At 52.3% G+C, this 22,520-nt stretch overlaps 1 protein-coding gene and 1 long non-coding RNA gene across 6 annotated transcripts in view; one reads left to right on the top strand and one right to left on the bottom strand.

Annotated features, from left to right (window-relative positions):
• FLNC (filamin C) overlaps positions 1–20,124 on the bottom strand; it is an 81,725-nt gene extending 61,601 nt beyond the window's left edge. For 4 of the 5 annotated variants that reach the window (XM_073002413.2, XM_073002416.2, XM_073002415.2 and 1 more), the window contains exon 1: positions 19,514–20,117. In XM_073002413.2, the coding sequence (XP_072858514.1) occupies positions 19,514–19,874 (361 nt within the window). In that variant the 5' untranslated portion in view covers positions 19,875–20,117. Of the gene's footprint in view, positions 1–19,513 lie in introns of all 5 variants that reach the window. The other variant, XM_073002414.2, reaches the window with a different exon arrangement.
• LOC140707685 (uncharacterized) lies at positions 8,183–9,822 on the top strand. Its single transcript, XR_012087869.2, has 2 exons — positions 8,183–8,735; positions 9,538–9,822. It is a non-coding gene; the product is annotated as an uncharacterized LOC140707685 (long non-coding RNA).
• Positions 20,125–22,520: the final 2,396 nt, after the last annotated feature.

Below are 22,520 nucleotides of genomic sequence, written 5' to 3'. Positions count from 1 at the left end.
CGAGAAAACGCAGTGGGGTTTGTGCAACTGCTGTTGGTTGTTTCTTGGATGCTTTAGGAAACCATGACATATTTGAAACCCTGTCCTGGGAATGAGGGATGCAGCGCCGGACCCCCTTCCCTCCCAGCTCACTCTTTCCATAAACACTGGCTGGATTACACCCCTGCACTCAGGCCAAAGGCGAAGCCAAGGGAGAGAAACCCCCCCGTCTTGCCTTCCCCCCCCCCCCCGCAGCCGTTCTGTTTTGGCTTGAGGAAGTGCGCGGAGGAGATGGGCTCTGATGCTTCCAGACGGGGCTTGGAGAAGTTACTTTCGGCACCACGACTTCCTATAATCGCCCCTTCCCCAAGGCTGGTGGCTGAGCTCACACATCTGCGTCTGGAAGGTCATTTCCCCCAAACTCTGGAGGTAAAATGGTCCAGAGGCACTGGCAGGTACTTCAGAAACGCTCTGCAGCCGGACACTCACCCCCACCCCTCTGCATCCCTACGGGATGGCTATTTATGATCTAATCCTGCTCAGATCTTGGGGGGGGAGTGTCACACGATGGGGGTCAGAGGCCAAGGAGAGGGACGTGCAAGGACGTTTAAAGGCTCTGTGCCTTTAAACCTCCACCCCCCTGTGGCTCTTCTCCCTTAGCACCCCATCCCAAACCGAGCTGGGAGAAATATTCCCAGCCTCTGTCTCAGCCGGTGGGTTTGGCTTGTTCGGGGTATCCTGGTAGAGAAGAGAGATGACCAAGCATCATTTCCTCCTCATTTAAAAACACCGGCCGTTACAGCTCTGGACAAGATCACAGCAGGTCCGGTTACGTTTCCAACAGATGTGTGGGATGACAACCCCCAGCATCCTCCACACCCTGGGGATAATGGGGGTTGCCGTCCTCTACACCTGGAAGGCTGGACCCCAGAAAAGGGCTTCACTGGCTGGCTCCTTCCACGAGCAACCCAGCTCCCCTGGGGTAAGGCCACGGAGGTCGCAATAAGTCCGCAAGCAGCTAGGAAAGAACAAGAAACGGTGGTGGCCGTTTCTCGGCCTGTTTGCTTGCTTGCGTCTTCACGAAAACGTGGTGGGGTTTGTGCACGGAGGAGAAGGCGCAGCCCCCTCCAGAAAGCATGCATGCCTCTGTATGCGCATGCACACACACTTTGGAGAGAGAGAGAGAGAGAGAGAGAAAGGCGATGAGTGGCTTCAGCTCGATGGACATGGAAAATACTATTGAATTGCGCCCGGGGAGGAAATCGGCAACAGATGTTTGCAGCCGGACCGGGCCGTGCAGGAGAGAAGCAACGCCCCCCCCCCCATGAGCTGCTTCTGAGGATCTCTCAGGGTGTGATGGGTGAGGGGAGAGGGGCAGAGAAAAGCCGGCCGGCTCTTGACTTCTCCTGGTGATCTCCGGGCCACCCTCTCTTGCAAAAGGCTGCAGAAAAGCTCAGGCCCCGACCGACCGGTGTCCCTCCGGTGACCTGAGGAAGTGGGAAAGGAGGCCACGGGCGTCCTTTATGACAACATCCAAGCCGGGAGTCAGGGCCTGAAGGTTCTCTCTCTCTCTCTCTCTCTCTCTCTCTCTCTCTCTCTCACACACACACACACACACACACACACACACACACACACACACACACACACACACACACCCCTTTGTCACCCAACCCCAGAGCGTAGAGGAGAGGAAGCAAACCACCCAACTGGCGGTGAGTTCCCAGAGCAGAGAGAAGGCCCTCTGTACATGCTCAGTTGTACTCTCATCTTTCTTGCCTCACAACGTTCCCTTCTCTGAACCTGTCTGGACCCAAAGAAGACCTCATGCTTAGGAGGGGGAGGCCTGAGCCACCAAGCCAGGGGGCTGGGCAAGGTGCAAGGATTCTGGGGTTTGTAGTCCGAAGAACACTTCCCAGGCTTTCCTGGGAAAGAACCCCAGAGCGACACCCCGCCTGGCCCACTTCTGAACCATAGAATAATGAAGTTGGAAGGGACCTGTAAGGCCATCCAGTCCAACCTCCCGGCTCAATGAAGATCTGCCAGGAGGTTGTCTAGAGTTTGAAGTTTCAAACAGCTGGCATTCACATGTGTGACTTTTATTTTTTAATCACCCCACCCAAAAAAAATTTTTTAAAATTTATTTGCCCTTCAGTTTGGCTCAAAGGAACGGCCTTGAACCTGCTGGTGCATTGAAATCTGTGCAGAGGCCATGGGATGATGCCTCTATTTTTGTCTCTCTCTTTTTTTTTTCCAGACCCATCGACAAATGAGAATTTGGCAAACCCCAGCCTTCCGGTCCCCCTGCAAACCTTTCCCGTCCTCCCTCCACCCTGGGACAGCTGCAAGCTTTCTTCCCAAAATCCTGCCTTGTTCCAGCTTCGAGGGGTGGCATGGGGAGGGGGGGCCGTGGGGTTGTTCACGCAGAGGCCGGACTTGAAAATCCAAAGGGAAGGTGGCGGGGGGGGGGGAGAGAGGAACGGAAGCAGCTGCTCGGTCTCCTGCAATATCTCTTCCTACACACGTTGAATAGCAAAGAACGGCGAAGGAGGCCTCCCTTGGCCCAGCCTCGGATTCCCTGGAGATCTAGCAGTGACACCACCCCAGCTGGGGACGATGGCTGTTGTGGTTCAACAGGCCCTGTTGAGGGCCCCCTGGTTGGCAATTGGGGCTTGAGCAAAAATATCCCCTTTTCCATTCTGAGCCTGAACCGGGGGGTGGGGGTTGAGATGCTTCACAATCCTGGAGAACTGTTTAGGGGAGAGATAAGGTGCTCAGACCCGGAACAAGCTCGGACAGACCCATGCAAAATGTGCCGGCTTTCTGCCGCCCCCACAATGCACTCTCTGGGTGATTTACAATCAGATTTGTCTCTCCCCCCCCCCGACACAAAATTGCTGGGTTAGGGGATTTGAGGGGCTGTAGTCCCAAGGAACTGCATTTCTGACGGCTCCCAAACCCCTTTTTAGCCTTTTTTCCCACCTCGGACCCCGCACCCTGGAGAGGCCCTGGACGCTTATTCGGTTGCCACAGACGTCATGCGCGGCATGTTGCATCTCACAGATGTAAGCCCATACATGCCCCAGAAGCCACAGGGCAGTTGGTCCATACAGCTGTTAAGCAGCTGCCCTCCTTTCCTCCCCCCCCACGGGGGGGCGGCATCCCCAACTTTGGTCTGGGGGGGACCAGGCCCCATGACCGTGCCTGGGGGAAGCAGCAGCAGTGCCTTCCGCCATGGGGGTGCCAGAGCCCTGTGAAGCAAAGAGAAGGGAGAGGCACTGTCTCCCTGCAATCCTATGGAAGCGAAAGGTTTTTTATGCTTGCAAAAAAAAAAAAGCAATAAATAACCCCTCTCCCCCCCCCCGCCTTGCTGTTTATTTTTTTCTGCCGCTCACTAGTTCACCTCTCCGTTTTGCTCTCTTGGGGGGCTGCGTACCCTAAGTTACAGCCCTGGAAGAGGTTCAGAGCACCGTCCAGTGGGCTTTCCAGAAAGGGGAGAGAGGAGAGAGACCCATCCCTCCGGGTGGCGTTCAAGGACTGGGCAAGGGGTCCCCCATCTTGACGGAGACGGAACGCAGCCGCCACCCCCAGCAGCTCCCGGACCAGGCTTAGGGAGTGGTGTGCTGCACATCTGGCTCACAGCTGGACTGCAAAGCGCCCCCCCCCTCCCCAGCTCTCCTCCAGGGACTTCCCCTGTTGCATTTCTGGCCCCTGATTTCATTGTTTCGCTGTAACCAACTTGGCAGGCCTCCCATCCCAGAGGCCAGGAATCAGTTGCAAGGCCGTGCGTGTGTGCGTGCGTGTGCGTGTGTGTGTGTGCGCGTGCGTGTGCGTGCATGCACACACCCTCAATCCTTAAACACACACACCCCCCAGAAAAGGCAAGAAAACTCCCTACCCAAGCAGGGGATACGGAACCACCAGAAACAGACTGGAGGGAGCAGATTGTTGTACCCTGTGCCACCCACGTGGACGTCTCAAAGACCCCACTTTCAGACATTTCCCTGTTTTTTTTTAAAAAAAGGTTGTTTTTCTTTTTGTTTTGCTTCTGTTGTGGCCGAAGCCGACCGACACCGTGGCCTCCCTCGGAACAACAGAAGCGCGGCTTTGAGGGCTGCGACACCATCAGGAGATTTCTCCGCTGTGTCAGGCCAGGGAAAGCCGCTCGGAAGAATTCCTGCTGTGGACCACAAGATCCAGCATCCCCAAACCACAGGGTCAGAATTTTTACAAGTTCTGGATGATGAGCTGCAAAAAACCGAGACGGGTCATCATGAGAGCTGAGGGCGCTGGAGGCATGGAACAGGGTGCGTGGGTGAGGATTTAGAGAGAGAAGTGGGGATTCCCGGTGAGGAGAGATCAGTTCGAGAGTCCAGGCTGGATTTTATGAATTAATTAAGTTCATGTCCCACGTTTCCTGAAAGGAGCTGAAGGGACCCGGATTGGTGGTTGCCTTTTCTCCTCCTCCCTCCTCACTTTAACCTCACCATAACCTTGTGAAGTAATCAGAATATAACAATAACCATGTGCCAACCAAGTCCGTTCGGATTTAGGGTGATGCTTTCCAGGGTTTCCCTCCCAAGTAAAGAAGCGGTTTCCCCGTCCCCTTTTGGCACCTCACTCCCGACTCCACAGGAATCCTCGTGAAGATTTTAAAAACGGAGAGGGAGGATTGGGATCCTGGACCCTCCAAAGCGCGGAGCCCAGAATCCCCCCTTGGCCAAATCAAACGAAAGGCAGGCCAGATCAGAAGTGAGAGGATGGCAAAACCCTTTTCCTCCTGCACCGAACGGCGCACATGTGCGCTCACCCCCTCTTCTCCCGCCCGCCCGGCTCATAGCTGAACACTGAGATCAACCGGCGGCGGCAACTGCAGCAGAAAGCTGAACCCTTTCTCCCTCTCTCTAGAGAGATGAGCTCAGTTGAAACATGTGAGCGCTCCAGTGTGCAAGTGCGTGCTGAGAGATACAGATGGCCACAGAAGTCCCCCTTTTTTCCTGCCTGTCTGGGTTTTTTTGGTGTGTATTTTTTTTTTTACAGAATCTATGTTTTGCATCACACACACAAAGAAAACCTGAAGTCAACTTAAGTCTGACTCGACAGCGACAGCTGATGATTCTAGTCCCCATCGCTGTGCAAAGTTGCTGCTGGCTAAGGGATTTGGGGGGGGGGGAATGTAGTTCCCCCTCTGTACTTTTTCTGAGTTCTGCTCCCCACTGGATAGCAGGATGTCCCCCCTCCCAAGCATTTTGAGAGAGCGTGATGTCCCCCCTAATGGTAGCAGCCATCCGAGGGGTGGGGATGAGAGAGAAAAAGGCGGGGAGGCGGTTGCCGTGGCTACGGAAGAAGGATGCGGAGTTGGATGAAGGCCCACCCATCGATCGTCCGCCGGTCATGAGGCCTGTGTGACGTAGGGTGACAAAGCATCTGAAACCCGAGATTGCTCGTGGCTTGGATTGATTAATCAGACCCTCTTCTGTGTGTCGCCAGTCCAACCATGTGGAGGCTTATTTCGCCCTGTCCAAATGCTTCCTGTGCTCCTCTATATCATGGCAGTAAAGCCCATCCTGGGCCTCCCCCAAGACAGGATTTCCCTCTTCGATAAACTTAGGTAAACATCTTCCTCCTTGCTTTTATTACAATTTGGGTTTTATTCTCAAAAACTGGAAGCCTCCCTCCTCAAAAGCCATTTTTTTGAGCCTGCTCTCGCTTTCTGCTGCTCACGGGCCCGACTGAGGCCGTGCTGAGCCAACAGCTGGATTTTGAGTCTTCAGAAACAGGGGGTCAAATGTCTCCCCCCCCCCCAGTTTGCGCCCTGCATCCCTGGAAGGCTCACAGACAACCATGCCGTCCTCTTCACACCCAGACCCATCTGCTTCCGGCTATGGTTGACGGCTGCTTTATAGCATCTCCAGAGAAGAAAAGCTAGGCCGAGTTTGGATGGTACCTGGGTAGGAGACCTCCAGGATGGGAGAGAGACTGTCCCACCCACCACCCACCCCATTGAGCAGATGCATCCTTGGAACATCAGAGTTCCTAAATGGAGAACCCAGGGTCTCCACAAAAACCTAGAGAGAAGGGGCTTTGCTGTGAGTCACAGACTTGAAGCCACTCCTATGTGGTGAGAAAAGCCACATAGGGTCTATCTCTGGTTCCTATGGCCACGCTCCGTCCGGGAACCACAATCGATGCCGGCTACAGCCTCCTTTAAAAGCCTGGAGAGTTTTTCCTTCTCTGCCTGTTGCACCAAACTCTTTGGGGGGGGGGGGGGGGAGGGAAAGTATCAGGAGATCTCGAAAACTTATATACCACTTTTGTCCTTTTGTTTAGACGAAGGCAACCATGTTTACATCTTTTCTTCCCCCCTCCCTCTTCCAAATTCCTTGGAAGGATTTCTCTCCAAAGTTATCCTGAAATTTCCCACTTTTGTCCCATCGTCCAAGGCTTCCTTGACTAACCTCCACCCCTCACCGCCTTCAATGCCAGACACGCTCATAGAAAGTGTCCCCCTGAATTTCTTTCCTCTCCGGGGTCTAGCTTCGTCAAGATCGTTTCACGGCCACGTTCTTGAGGAGATGATTTACAATTTTTAAAAACCATTCTGACATGGAAGGACTGGTGGCCACCCGTCAAAAGCCAAACTCAGAGACACTTATAAGAAAGACACTAAAAATGCACCCTTACAGAGGGCACCTAGCACCTCGCTCAAAAGCAGAGCTTGCCCAAAAATGGAAGAACGGAGAAACACCAACCAGGGAGGAGCTACTGAAGAGACTATCGGACATTTTGTTGAATTAGACACACTTTCAGAACCGTGACGGGACCAACCGAGACATTTTGTAAAGGGAAGCTGGAAGCTGGTGTAGAATCGGGCCCAGAAAGAGACAGGAAAGGAGGGGGAAGAAAAGATCGTGGCGAACCCGTACTGATAAAACCCTGATGAGGATACTGTATGAGATGACCTAGAATAGATGATGGCGAAATCTCAGCTCTATAGATGTAGTATGGAGGGGGGGGTGTATTTATTTTGTTTTAATTTGCTGTTTTGTGTATATGAATAATAATAAAATAGGTAATGGGGGGGAGCAGAGCTTGAACTGTTTTGGATGACACCCAAAAGGGATCTGGGATTCGTGATCCAAAAAAGGAACTTCTCCTGTTTCTGTTCCTGAGGGAACCGAGACAGCAGGACCCTCTCCGTGGCCGGCCAGGTGGCATTTCTGCCTGCAGCAAGGGCGGCTGGGTCCCACACCTTAGGCAGGCTCCGCCCCTCCTCTGTTAGGCCCCTCCCTTTTGCTCCCAAGCCCCACCCCTCCACGGTTTCTTTGGTTCCCAAGACCTGGCAAACCCAGGTGTGTTGCTGCTGCTGCTCCGCAAGGCCGGTCCTGTGGGCGGGCTGGGGGTCCATCCGCCTCTCCGGGTCCTCATCGGAGGAGGGAAGCTGGCAAGGGGAGAAAGCTGCTCTGGTCTGGGTTTAGGGAGGCAGAGGGCAGCCTCAAACCGCCAGCAGCTGCTCCTGCAGCTGCTCCTGGAAATGGACACCGCACTTACTCTGTTGGGGCTGCAGGCTGTAGGATTACCTGGGGAATGTCTGATTCCCCCCCTTTCCACGCACTCCCTTTCATCAGCCCAGCAGCTGCCCAGCCCAGGCCGAGAGCCGAACCATCTCCATACCAAAAGCCTGCCTTCCCAGTGGACGGTGGGAGACCTTTCGCCTTTTGGACTACAGCTCCCAGAATCCCCCAGCCACAAGAACTTGCCACTTTCCCAATAGCAACCTATCTTGGCTGTCCCAGGGAATTTTCTTTGAATGCATCAAGTTTTGCTAGAGTTGATTTTTGGAAAATATAGTGGTAACCCCAAAGTTCCTCTCCTCTACTCCCGCCCTCCTTAAGGTCTTTCATAGGACCCCAACACAGCAACACACACACACCCTCCGTGCACCAGCTCCCATCACCTAGATTCTACTCGGGTTCACCTCTGGGAGCCTTTCCTTAGGAGCCAGCATCATACCGGACTCCCTAAGCAATAACACCCAACCCACACATCATAAATATTGGGCTCAGGTATTAATGTCCTGAAAGCATCAGGCTTTCAGGGGGCATTTGTAGGTTTTGATGCTTAGTTCTGATGTGCTCTGGGAGACCTGGATCTGAATTCCAGTCTGGCTGCAAAATTAGCAGATGGAGGTTTAAGAATGGGCGGGCAGGGGAAGAGGCTGGATCAGGGCCACGAAATTCTGATCAGGATGGGGGGGTCCCTAAGGCTTCTGCACCACTTCTGTTCTTACACCAGTGCAATAAGCATACGTGGGAATCCATTGCACAGAACTGTGTCAATGGGCAGTTCAGAAGCCACCATCACCTGTCCGATCACCAGTGGTATGAATTACAAAATACCAGCCATAATAAACTGAGTGTAAGAATGCATGAGAAGTGACAACGAGGAAGTAATTGGGCCCGCTCAGAAAACGGCAGCAGCTGGTGGTCTCTTTAAACAGACACTTTTCCTTTAGAGTTTTGCTCGGAGGAAATGAGTGCTGCCCCCTCGCAGCGGAAAACTGGCTGTGCGCACAGCACTGATTGGCTGGAAGCTGTGACATCATGACCTCTCCAGATCTATCTTGCATTCGCGAAGAGCTTTTGAACACAGAGGGCCAACATGTCAGTGTCATTTGGAACAGCAAAAAAGAGCAATGACTCAATACGTCCGAAGAAGGGGCAGCCAGAATTTCTTCCTTGAGCCCTGCCACCTACGTAAGTTATCGGACCCCACTGAGAACCCGGGTTCCAGTTTTCCTTCATTCCCTTTCTTTCCCCTTTCCTTCTGTGATGTGTCTTTTCAGACAGCAGGGATGGTCTGATCCTCTATGAGGATGATGATAACTGCTAATAGTGACATATAAGCTGGAATAGACGCTCCTTTGGCTATAGATCAAAATAGAAAGGCTATATCATCCTCACCATCTTAGAACTGCAGGGCTAGATCATCGAGTCCAGTCCTAGTCAAGGAGGTACAGTCCAGAATCGAACTCACAACCCCTCTGACCCCGCAGCCAGAGACCTAACCCCCTGGGCTCTCCAGGATGACATCAATAAACAGACAGCCTCAGCCTTTAGATTCACTGCACCGCACACACCTTAGAATATAACTTGCAAACTTCGGGGATTCAGAAGTGCTGATTCCTGGCTCCAGATATTCTAGAGGGCAACCTCAGTTTGATTCCCTGACACCTTCCCAGGAGGGCTTGGCTTTCTTACACTTCCACAAACTCCTCCCCAAGGACTGCGGTGGCCTTTCAACACTTCCCTATCCACAAATAGCGCTCCCGAGAGAATCAGGAGGCTGGCTGCTGTTCCGGTCATGTGCCAGGAACCCCACACACACACACACACACACACACACTGCCCACCGCCTGTTCTCATGTCTTCCCATATCCTACCACAATCACATCTCCCCGCCCCCTGGCTTCTCTCTGCTCACCCGAAATGATATCGGTAACGCCATGATTTTCAACTCAGAACTTAGCTGAATCTCTACTCCGTTATTTTATTTCAGTTCCCATCTCAATGCCAGCGTCCGTGGGCTCGAAGGCGCTTCAATCTGGCTGGGCTTCTGCTTCAATCTTTGGATGCTGGGCATTTTGGAACCTGAGAGCATGGGCCGCTGTGCACCGCCACATCGTAAAATGGTGGCACTGGCATTGACCAGTGAGTGCTGAGCTCAGCCAGTTTCCAATGGAAACCAACAGACCCTGAAAAAACCCAGCATTTATTCTTGTGAGGCACACACGGATATTACCAGTCTCATTTCCCAGTGCAAAGAATAAAGCTACCAGCAAAATACTTGTCTGTGTGTCTCTGTGGAGAGAGTTATGTTCTTATAAGAAGTTAGGAAAATTCCTTTTTTGGTGGGGGCTACCACCCTCAGAATTCATCAGCCTGCATGGGCCGAGAATTCTGGGAACTAGAGTCCAAAAAAGAAAGAGGGAAAAAAAGGAGTGACTTTATTATGCTGTGGTCACAGTTGCCAAGTCAAGGTTTCCACTGCATGGCTGCACATCTTAATGTTTCTGTTAAAGTTTCAGCTGCTGCCGTGAGCAGAAAAGCAGACAACTATCGCTCGCCAGACCGCAAGTTCTTGAGATGAAGCTCTGGCCTGTGGCCATAATGACTGGGGGATTCTGGGAACTGTAGTCCCTGATCATGTCGGTCCACATTTTCCCCAGGTTGTTCTGGAAATGAATAACTGGGCACCGATATCTCATGCTTCCCGCCAGCTACTTTTACCTGCCTACCTGCCTGCCTTCTGATTCTATGAGAATTCCATTTTCCCAGGCTGCTTTTGGAGATCATTCTTTTAAAAAATGTGCAAGCTTTCAGATTACACAGAACACTTCATTAAGGAAAAAAGAAATAGCGGGCTAATGGTCAAGTTAAAAAGTGCACAGTGATCTTTCGATACAAAACAGGGGTGTTGGGGAAACCTGTAAGGAAATGAGCCACAGAGGTTTATCTCCATCAACCCCCTGCTTTCGCTAAGCACCCCACACCTGTCCATCTTATCCATTCCACTGAGACCAGGATGGGTAGACAAAGCGACCGACAGCTGAAGGCCAGCAGTGGCTCCTGGGAAATTCCTCCAATTCCAGGCCCCAGCAAGGAATGCCTTCTCCCCCACCTCGGATCTGGGCTTTCTGAGCGTGCCAAGGGCTGCCCCCCCCCACCCCTTGCCAGCTGCTCCGACTCAGAATGGCAACCCTGAGCCAAAAAAACGCTTTCCAGCCCCAAACTGGGCAAGGCACAGCCCAGAAGGGAAATGGCCGCTCCCTAAACGCTGGTGCTGAGCCGCCCAAAGAGACAGAGGGGGAGGCGGCTGTGTTGGCTGGGGATAATGGGTCGTGTTGTCCCACCCATCTGGAAGGCCCCCATTTCGGGAGCGGGCAGCACATTCATTCCGCCGAGGAGTGCCTGGGGGGGGGACAGGGGGGGAGCAGCAGCATGAGGCATACGGAGGCCAGAGGCGAAGCCGGCACCAGGGACTTCCCAACGCATGGGTCACCCTCCTGGCCTAAACCACGGCCACCCATCCTCCCCCACCAGGGGAAGCATCTATGACCAAAGATAGACAATGAAACACAAAAGGCTTCGCTGGGAATTCTTGGCATCCTTTTGCACGAAAGCCAGCCATCTCGCTCTGGAAGTGTGTGTGTGTTTCTTCTGCACACATACGAACCTCCCAAGGAATGGTCAGAGGTGGGGAAAGTTGCTTTCTCAGCCTACACTTCCCAGAATTCCAGAACACAACACACCAACTGAGGGGGGGAGGAGGCATCTGATAGGAGCAGTGCCCCTTGAACAAGAACGGTGTCCCTCTCTCAGAACAGGGGTTCTAAGGAGAAAGGGGGTGCTCCTTCACCCCCATTTTCTCAGGGCGGAAGGTGGGTGAGACCCCTGAGCTCTCTCGCTGCTGGACAGCACGGTCTTCCCCACCAGCACCCCTAAGGAGAGACCTGAGGACAGATCTGGATGGGGGCATTCCCTAAATAATCTCAGGGAGCGCAACCGGTCCCTCCACCTCTCACCGTGTCAGGATGTGACAGGCACGACTGCTCATTGCAAAAAAACAAAACAAAACAAAACTGAAAGCCAAACTCGGTTTTCCAATTGCCCAAAATGGAATAACAAAAGATGGGATATTTCGATTCATGATCCTTTGCCTTCAGAAATTAAGTGGTTTTTTTAAAAGGAGAGTTCAAGGCAAATAGATTTAATGAGATATGGGATGGATTTCTAAACACCGTATTGAGTAAAGGGAAAACAGGAAAGCCAAACCAAGATTATAGGTAGTTTTTGGAAGGGATATGGGGACAGTTAAATGACGGATTGAAGGTGAGGTGCAAGGGAAAAGGGGAAAAATAAGTAGGATATAAAGGTCCCCAGGGCGAAAGGAACACTAAGTTTTCTGTTTTTAAATTTTGATAGGTAATTTGTGTGGCTAGGATGTAAATATTATGTTATATTTTATTAATGTGTTTAGGGTTTTTTTAAAAAAAATAAGAGGAGGTTACGGGCAGAGCCTCAGAAATCACTTTGCGGAATACAATTCCCAGAATCCCCCGGAGATCACGGAAAAAGCTGTTTCCTTCATCAACTCCATCCCCCAACTGGCCTCCGAAGAGTCCCGGAGAGCCCCTAAGGCAGCACCTTCGGCGTTTCAAGATACCGGAGAGCAAATAACGACAATAGCCAAGGACTGACCAAAGAAAAGTCCCCTAATGTCTTTGATGCCAACCGGCGGGTACCCTGACCAGCCTCTGTTCTCTCTGGGTCCCCTTGGAGAAACCCGGCCATGCTTCCAGGGTTTCCTTCTCTCCATCATAAGACCCCCCCCTACCCGCCCACCCCCCACACAACCGCAACCCGCCCAGGAACCGATTAAGTCCAGATGCTCTCGCCGTTCCAGGTGCCAGCCAGACTGGTGAACATCTGGGCTCAAAGAGGAAGCAGGATTGCCTCTCCCCCTCTCCCCAATCTCACTTCTGGGGGCTGGGGGCAGGGGCTGCTTTGGGAAAGAGGGCTGGAGGCAGAGCAGCTTTCGAAAGCACCCTTTTTTCTTTTCTTTTTTTCAGAATCCCCCCCCCCAGCCTGCATAGTTTGGGAAGGATCCATCTTGGACTACAGTTCCCAGAATCCCCCACCCAGCATGGCTTGGGAAGGCTCCTTTTTTGGGGTGGTGTGGGGCTGTAACTCCCCAAATCTCTGAGCCAGGATGGTTTGGGAAAGTTGCTGTAACTTCTCAAGATCTCCCACCCCCCCAAATACAGAAAAAATCTTCTTTTTTTCAGACTACAGGACCTAGAATCCCCAGACTTGCATGACTTTAGGTCGGTTTCTCTCCTGGTACTGTATTCAGCTCCCAGCTTCACAATTATCCCCATTAGTTTCCCAGGGTGTTTCAAAAGTTATTCACTTTCCTCTTGTCCTGGACGATCTATCACCCCAAGGTATGTAAAGGCTAAACAGTGGTCGTGGAAGGAGAGAACTGAAGAGGGGCAGATCATGACACCACATGACAAGAGTACTAACCTTCCCCTTCACCACACTGTATTCCTAGTTAAAATCATCATTCCTTGTAATCTTTCTCCCTAAGGATGAAAACAGTACCTGTACCATACAGGTGATTGTAGCCAAAATCCTGTTGCTTAAATTACACCTGTGCAAGGGTGATGAAGTCACCAGCAGGGGAGATTTTCAATAAGCAAAGACTTCCTTCTTCTGTCCTGAAGCTCCCATGCAATGAAAGTGATTGCCTGCAAGTCAGACCAGCCACGGGACAGAAGGAGGGAGTCTTTGCTTACTGTAAATCTCTCCCTGCTGCTCATCAACTTTCCACAAGTGTAACTTTCACAACAGGATTTGGGCCTGTTGTGGAAAGGCAGTGGAGGGGGGAGGAATAATCCTAGGGAGCAAAATTTCTCAGTGCAACATTTGTAGGCTCTAAACACCAACAAGAGCAACAACCGTGGGATATTTTGGTAATGTCTTCCACTTCTAGGGATTTGAAGGGAAAAATGGGGTTCTACAAATTGACAAAGGAATGTTTTGACATGATTGTTGAGCCGTGAATTGACCTCAGCTTCTTAAAAGAGGCTGGCAACATGGGATTTCTAAAATGAAATCTGGGGGAAAACCATGCTTGAAGCTCAACAACTTTTAGAGAAAGGATTCTGGTTTTTGTTTTTTAAAAAAGAAACAACCGGTTGGCAGCTTTCAGACTTACATGTCACTTTGTTTTTTTTATTCAAGGTCACTTTCCCTTGAAGGAAACATAAGTAGAGTATTTGAAGAAATCTACCGAGTTGCAAATCTACAGTCCGGGAAGCAAACTTGTTATCAAAACAGCTGGCACTCTAAAGCTAGCTCTCCCTGGAGAGAAATCCTACAGAACGCCTGAGCTTAAGAAGTTCCTACATCACAACCGGCTTGTGACCTTTCCTGGCTGTTTGCCAGTCCAGCTTTTGTCTGAGATGGTCAAGGGTGTGGTTGACCATCACTGCTCCCAGACAACTTCCATAGCCAAGCAAGGATTTGAACACAAGTCCTGTTGTCCTAGTTCAATCATGTATCCTTTACACCAGTGGTATCCAGCCTTGGGTCCCCAGATGTTCTTGGACTAAAACTCCCAGAAGTCATCACCACCAGCTGTGCCAGCCAGGATTTCTGGGAGTTATAGAAGTCTGGGCACCACTGGTCAAGCATAGCTCATGCAAACCTTTTTTTTTTACCACCTGAACTTGCTAGTCAACCCCTTGATTGACCCCTGCCTCCAGGGCTCCTATGTCAACTTCACAATCCAGCTACACAACCGAGGTTTAAAAAATAAGACAAAAGAAACAGTCTTACTGGGTTACACTGGTTGCCTATTTATGCCAGGATCTTGCTTTTCAGGAGGAGCCCACAGGGAACCTACAAGTAAGATACAGGCTCAGAAGCATCGTCTTCTTCCTATTCCCCAGCAAGTGGTATACGGGGCATGCTGCCTTGCATACTGGTGTCAACACAAAGCCTTCATGAGGACTTGTAACCACAAATAATCTTGTCCTTAATTAATTCATCCAACCCTCCCCCTTCGATGGCCTTTACTACAACTTGTAGAAAGTTCTGCGATTTACGTACATCCCGTGGGAAGAAGTTGTTGGGAGATTTTGCAACCTCGCAGGCTGCCTTTGGTAGGTTTGGCTGGGAGGGATCTTTCTGGGCTGGGGTGGCTGTCAATCTGTCCAGCACTAACCAATCCTGTCTTCCCTGGCTTTGAATCCAAAGAGAGCCCCGCCTCTCTGCTCTGTGTTTCATTTCCCTCTCCTGAGTCTGTTGAGGTCTTTTGCTCATGTTTGTCAGTTTGGTCTTTGATCTGTTCATTTCTAAGGAACGAAAACTTTTATTCTACTAATGTCTCGGAGTGAATTATTGAGACTGTCAGTGCCAGCTAAAAGAGGGGGCTACTCTGTGGAACTTGAAGCTATTCTGCTCTTGTGAATCCCTGCCCTTCTGCTGTGCAGCTAAAGGAACTGAACCAGAAATCCAGAACTCTGTAGCCCCAGTAACTTCTCTTTACCTGTCCTGCATTTGTCCCACGGCTCAGCTTCCATGCATGGCCCCAGACTGAGCTCCAGTCTGTCCATCACAATTGCTCCCAAGGTAATCAGTGTCCCTTACCAGAAGGTGGATGGTGCCACTGGACCAACGGGGAGGTCTATCTTGGCGTCTATTAACAGCTGCCAATTAGAGTAGCCTAAATCAACGTTCCTAGCCGCCTTCCACAGTAACAAAATAATGCCCAAAGTTTGGGTGGGCCATCCGTTGAAAGAGTCACCATCAAGACACCAAGAGAGGGAGGGCATCTGATTTATGCAAAGAAGGTGCCGGGTTCAAACTCCCACCATCTGACTCTGCCAGTCAGAGCTGACAATGCTAGGCTTTCCAAATATCTGAAAGACAATCCTACGGGGGGTGGGGGGAGAGAGAGGATCTGTTCTCCATCATCCCAGAGTGCAGAACACGTAAGAATGGGCTCAAGTGACAGGAACCCAGATTTAGGCTGAATCTCAGGGGAAAAGCTTCTTAACTGTTAGAACGGTATGATAACTGAACCCGTGACCTTAAGGGGGGAGGTGGTGAGCGCGCCAATGCTAGAGGCCTTCAAGAGGAAATCGGACTGCCACCGGTCCGATCTGCTTTGGATTCCTGCCTCCAGCAAGGGGGGGGGCTGGACTCGATGGCCTTTGAGGGCCCCTTTCCAACTCAATTTATTCTACGGCGGTATGATTCCAGAGGGGCTGAAGGTTTGACTCAGGGGACGAGGGCTTCCCAGCTTCCTAGCCGCCCATCTCAGGTGCCCGAGGGCAAAAGCTCAGCCCTCCGAGGGTGCTAAAATTCGCTTGTTGTGGACTGTTGCGGCAGCTGTCATCTGGCGCCGAGCGCTACCCTTAATCGTCCGAAACCAAAGGAGAAATTCCCACACTCAGAGGAGCAGGGGAAGTGCGCCGTTCATCCCGTCCCCTCAGCCTGAGGGGAAAACACGGTGCCCTGGTTTGGGCCCTCCCTTCAGGGGCCAGCCATAACAATGTGCGGTGCAAACCTCTCGCCCTAGCGTTCTAGTAGGAGTCGATTAAGGAGAATGGGGCCTGCGTGCGGGAAGCAGGAAAGTGCTGCCGCCACCGGCGTCCAGGGTTCAAAGAGGGCGAACAATTCTTGTTGACCAATGTAGGGCAAAACACCAAAAACGTTTTAAAAGCCCAGCCAGCTGCCACCTCCCCACCCACCCCAACCCCTGGCTCGGATCCATCCCTCTCTGCAGAGTGAACACGACACTTCCTTCCCAATAGAGAGGGAGGGGGCATGGGCGCTATTTGGCCCATGTCGCGGGGGGGGGCAGCAGGAGCAAATTCGGAGAGCCCACCCCAAACTCTAGAAGGCCCAGATGGCCTCTCCCTCGTGGTGGATTTTTGTCATAAAGCAAAGGAAGTTTTACAAGCCCTTCCAAGAAGTCTCTCTATGTGTCCATGTGGTCCAACCTGGAAAAAGTCTTTGGTGCTGGAAAAGGCATGGAATCTGCACGGAGGGCAGAGTGCACACTAGCTTTCTACTTACAAGCATTTGCCCAACCACCTGCCCGCGTTTTAATTGCAGCCGCTTGCTGTTTCCTGCCCCCCTCGGTTCCCAAAGAAATACACAGCCCCTGTCCATCCTTCACTTTCCTTCTCATGCCCCTCTTTGAGATTCCGGGAGAAACCTGTGGGGGAGACAGCCCCTCGTTCCACCACCCTGGTGAGTGTGTGTGCGTGGGGGGGGGGAACACTTCCTTGTCGTTGGTTTGCAAGTTACCAGCCCTCATGGCTACAAAGAGGGTTTCTCAGCATGCCTTGGATCCTTTTAAGGAGAAAGGTGGGGTAAAGCTATTTTAAATAAATAAATAAATAAATAAATAAATAAATAAATAAATAAATAAATAAATAAATAAATAAATAAATAAATAAATAAATAAATAAATAAATAAATGATGCCTTTCCCAGCTGGTGAGGTTCAGAAGCTGGGAGGAAAGAGCAGGAGGGTTTACTCGGGTGGGTGGAGTGGGCCCTTAGCCTTCTGCACAGCCGAAGGCAGAAGCCAAAGCCAACACAAATAAACAACAAGGAAGGGCTAAAGGTGTGGACAAACTTGGTTAGTCTTTGTATTATTTATTCAGGCTGCTGAATTTGGCAGCTTTGGGCATGGCGTAACACACGCAACGTATTCACTCCTTAAGCTTCCTTTCCTTTCACTGAGTTTTGTGACGCCAGCCTTTCTCTGTCTTGTCCTGCTGTCGTGTTTCCTGTCCTCGTTACCTCAATTCTGTTTGTAAGTTCCTTGGGGCAAGGAACTATATCTTTGGCCAACTTTAATCATCGTCCTTTTGGGCCTTCAAGTCCATTCTGACTCATGGCAACCCTTTTCCGAGTTTTCTAAAGAGAGAGGCCCCTTCTTCAGGAGCTTTACTCTGGGGGGGGACAACAACCTTGAATCTTGACCCCTGGGGGGGCTCCAGGTGACAAGAAGCTGTTATCCCACATCTCCCAAGAAGACACATTTTGCAAGAAAAATTGGCTGGGGAAAAATGCCCAGTATCAGACCCCCCCCCCCCGTCCAAGGTGGCAAAGATCACTATTTACATATAAATACACAGCCACGAACACTAGACCTTTGTGTCTCCCCAGGGATCCTGACAAACGCTTGTGCTTTTCACATATCGATTACCCAAACAGGAGCTACAGCGTCCTCTGCCACCAGAATGGCTGGGGCCTGCAGGGAGATCTGCTCCCAGAAAGTAACTTTTCCAAGCTACACACAGAACAAAAGGTGCGGCATCTTCTCTAAAACTACAAGATTGATTTTGACACAGAGCATCACAACCTCTGCCAGCACAGGCGGCGATGGGAAAACATTTTGGAAGGACTACAGTTCCCATGCCAGGCTGGTGGATTTTGGAAACTGTCATCTGAAAAAAGGATCCTTTTTCCAAGCTCTTTTCCACCACCACATGCCTGACAACCATCCCAAGAGGTGGGTCCGTCTTATTCTCTGCCCCCTGCCTATTGGGGGGGGGGGGAAGCTGATTTACAAGGAATGACCTAAGTTAAGATGAGTTAACAGCTGACATTATCCTTGAACCAGAGCTGGCCAGCCACCAGCTCACACTCTGAGTAGCCACCCTATACAAGCTCTCAACGCTCAGTCGCAGGAGGATGAAAACGGCCTGCCTCGCAGGACTGTGGTGAACAGAAAGTGCTTGCACCAAATTGCCAGCCCTGATCTCTCTTCAGTTGATCCTGTGGAGCGATTAAATCTGGTTATCTAGCAAAGGTTTCAGGTTCAAGCTGGGGAGGAGAAACTCTGCTTGAAAACCCAAAGAGGGCCAGCTGGTTGGGGGGGGAAGCAATGGTCTCACCTGGCAAAAGTCAGCTTCCTACACCACACCTTATACGTATCTCCCTGCGCGGCGCAGTGGTCTGCTCATTGATCCCTAACGAAGCCAAGAGCTCTGTCAGTCACTGAGCCCTCGTCCCATCCCAAACTGTTCCAAGGGAAGTTATTTTGAAGGGCTAGCTCTCAGGGGCCAGCCACGCAGCAGCTGCTGTCAAATACACACAACCATGTCACACATTTCAGCTGTGACTAAGAAGCATGCTGTGTAACTTGGGAAGCTGGCAGTCTGTCAGAGATCAGTCCGAGATGAGTCGGTCATATGCCCTGGGACAGGGAGGGCTTAGGAATGGTTACAAGGTGCCCTCACCAGGACTGAAAAGGCAAAGTGAACCCAAACCGTATACCTTCAGCCTCGCTCCTAAAGGAACCAATGCCTCTGTGTGACCTTGGAAGTCTGCATTTCCTGAGAGGCTGGAGCCCCAAAAGTTATCCTTTTCTGAAGTTCCTTAAGTGAGCTTGGGACACAGAGGAGAGAACGTGGGAGCGCAGGGGGCCAACTCCCCAGGGCGCTCTGAAACTCTGGGCGCCCTGGGGCCGGTGGCTCTCCCTCGCTCTCTCCCCCACCTGGTCTACCGGCAGGCGCCCTGTCCCGTCCTCATCATCCTCGCCTGGCGCTCACTGACCGGAGGAAAGGCAGAGTGGGAAAAGGAACGAGAAGAAAAGGCGAGCGATCGACGGCACTCCAAGGGATCCGAGGTTTCTCACCACCACCACTTTTCTCCTTGGCCAAATCATCTTGCGCCCCCCCCACAACCCCGCCCCCACCAAGGTGTCCCTGCTCCATCTCCGCGCCCTCCATTCCCCTCTCTCGCTCGCTCCTGCCCCACACTGAGCCTTCTAGGGGGGGAGGCACCGGGAGGGGAAGGACCCCGGAGCCGCTTCCCCTTCCCTCCCTCCCTCCCCCCGCCGTGGCGCGGACCCCCCCTCCCTCTCTCCCTCCCTCTCCCTCTCCGCCCCCCCCAAAGGAGGCACCGGGCGGCCGAGAAGCCCCCCCCCGCCTCCCCACTCACCGATGGAGACCAGCTTGATGTGCTCGCGGTCCAGGAACTCGAGCGCCACCGAGACGTTCTCCAGCTTCATCTGCCTGAAGTTGGGGCGCGCGTGGTACTTGCGGTACATTTTCTTCTGGCTCAGCACCTCCAGGAGGCCGATCAGCTTGAGGCCGTCGCTGAGGTCCTTCTGGAGGTCCCCGATCCGCTTGTTGACGCACTTGAGGTGCTCGTTGCACCAGCGGGTGAAGGTGTTCTGCTGGATCTTCTTCCAGGGCGCGTCCTCGGCCAGGTCCTTCTCGGTGGCCGGCATCTCTTCTTGCTCCTCGCCCTGGTAATAGGGTTGAGGGGGGGTCTGGTCGTAGTAACTGTTGCTATTCATGGCGCCCTACGGAAGGTGCTCCTCGGAGGAAGGGGAGGCCGGCGTGGAGAAGTGGCGGGCGGCTGAAGCGGACCAACCCTCCCGGGCTGGCGGGCGGGCGGGCCGGCCTTGCAAGGCGCAGTGAAACTGACCAAGCCCCCGAGGGCTGAAACTGACCAGCTCCGGCTGGAGCGAGGGAAGGAGGAGAGAGGAAAGGGCGCTCACCTTAAAACCGGCTTCTTTTTCCTTCCTTCCTTCCTTCCTTCCTTCCTTCTTTCTTTCTTTCTTTGCCTCCCCTCGGCTGGCTGCAGCGGCGGCTGCCCACCGGAATCCAGAGGCAAAACCTTGGGGGGGGGGGCGGCCCGGACGTGTTACCAGCAAGCGGTCACTCCTATCCCGAGACCAGACTCCAGCATCCGCCAAAAGGGATGGGGTGGCTCCTGGTGGCGATTTTTAGATCCCCGGGGCTCCCGGAGAAGGTCCGGAAAGCGAGCGAGAGAAAAAAGGCAAAAAAAGGAGCGAGAGCGAGCGAGAGAGGGCGAGAGCGCGAGAGGCGAGCGCGCAGCGGAGGACCGGAGCAGAGGCGGGCGGGTTCCGAGTTTGCCTGCGGTCATTCAAAAGTGGACGGTCCGAGGCCGGGAGGGGGTTTTTTAAACGCTGCCCCCACCCCCGCAGGCTCCCCCCCCCGATCCACGTCAGGAGGAAGGACTCCCAGGAATGCCCGCGCCGTGACCATATACAACCGAAGGGATGAGTAAACTTTTCTTCTCGGGCCCCCCTGAGATAATTCAGGGACTCCGGATTGGGCGCTATGGATAGCCGAGGGGGCCGGATTGGCTCCGTGGCCAGCGGATCTTCCTCCCCCCCCAAAAAAAAAAATCCCACCCTCCCTTCTCCTCCCCTCCCCTCTGCTCTGCCCGCCCCCTCCCCCTCCCCGCTTTCTACCTTCTCCAGACTGGGAGGCGAGGGGATAGATCAGCGGCTATTTTTAATCCCAGCCGCGCGCTCTCTCCCCCCCCCCCGACCCACAAAAGGAGGATCGGACATTGTCAGCGCGGTAAGAATAGCAACCCAGCCTGGCGGTCCCTCGCCATCCTCGGCGGGCGCTCTCCAGGCCGAGGGCTCTGCTAGCAGGGGGGCAGGAGAAAAGGGTGTGTGTGTGTGTGTGCGTGTCAAGGTCCTTGGGAGACGAAAGAGCCCAGAAAATGAGACCACCCTCGGTCAGGTTGGGCTTTGATTGGGATTCCTCCTTTGACCAAGGCGGCTGGACTTGATGGCCTTCGCGGCCCCCTTTCCATCGCCATGATTCCATGATTCTAGAGGTTGGCTGAAAGATGTCTGGGGAATCTGGCGTAGATCAGCCGGGATTTTGCGTTTGGCCACCTGAAAAGCATCCTCTAGGACAACCATGTGAAGCTGGGGGTCGTCACCACGCCTCCCATTTCGCAAAAAGGAACACTGGGCTTCTCATGGGAAGACTGCAAAGGGGGTTCACAGCCCGAAGCAGGGATCCTGCAGCAACACACTTCGAAACTCTCTCTCTCTCTCAACACAACACCTCCTCCCGTTTCACATTCCCTCTCTGCAGGGCTCAGCTATGGTTTCACAACAACATATTTATTAAAGATTCAAAGCATGAATACTCAGGGCTATCGACAACCCGAGATTTTCTACTTCATGAGGGTGAAATCTGTGAATGAGACCTTAACAGACTTCCTCCATCCTTTCTCTTACCATGATGGCAAATATTTAAAACACATGAAACATCTCTCTCTCTGTGTGTGTGTGTGTGTGTTTCAGTTACTTTGATCCATTTCCTTTAAGTCTTAAATTCCGCCCCCCCTTTTTCCCCCCTGAACTCAAGCCTGAACTTTCTCTGGAAGCAGAAACGAGGAAACTGAGGCTATCCTACTTTGGACACTTTGTGAAAGGAAGGACTCGCTGGAAAAGACAATAATGCTGGGAAAGGCAGAAAAGAGCAGGAAAGGAGGAAGACCAAATAAGAGATGGAGTGACTTGTTTCTCTCTCCTGTCAAGGATTTTTTTACTTCTAGTACACACGTAAGCTTTTCATGTCTCCTTGTGTTCTTGAGTCACAGCTTGGCGAAATTTATATTTTTGCACAATTCAGCATATAACTCAACCAGGAAGGCCACTGGATGAAACCTTCTGGAATGCTGTGTTCAGTGCTGGGCACCACAGTTTAAGAAGGATATCAAAAAGTTGGGACATGTTCAGAGGATGTTAAGCCAAGATGGTAAAAGGTATGGAACCCCAGCGCTGTGTGGAATGGCTGAGGGAGCTGGACTGTAATGGCCACTTTCCCATATGTGAAGGTCTGTCATGTGCTCGGTGGCGTGACCTTTTTTCCCCCCACAGGTCCTGAGGGTACGACCCAAGGTAGTGGATTTGAATTACAAGAGAGGAGATTTCACCTAAACATTAGGCAGAACTTCCTAGACAGTAAGAGATGCTTGACGGTGGAATGGACTGCCATCATCGTTGTTGTTGTTGTTGTTGTCGTCGTCATCGTCGTCGTTGGCATCACAAAGCTGCTGAGCTGGAAGGGACCCTCTGGATCATCCAGTCCAGCCTCTGTCAAGGAAACACCTAAAGAGGGAATCGAACTCCCAACCTCTGGCTCTGCAGCCGGAGACCTCAACCACA

Source organism: Pogona vitticeps, chromosome 5 (genome assembly GCF_051106095.1).
Source record: "Pogona vitticeps strain Pit_001003342236 chromosome 5, PviZW2.1, whole genome shotgun sequence".
NCBI lineage: Eukaryota > Metazoa > Chordata > Lepidosauria > Squamata > Agamidae > Pogona > Pogona vitticeps.
This window is presented reverse-complemented; position numbering and strand designations above follow the sequence as displayed.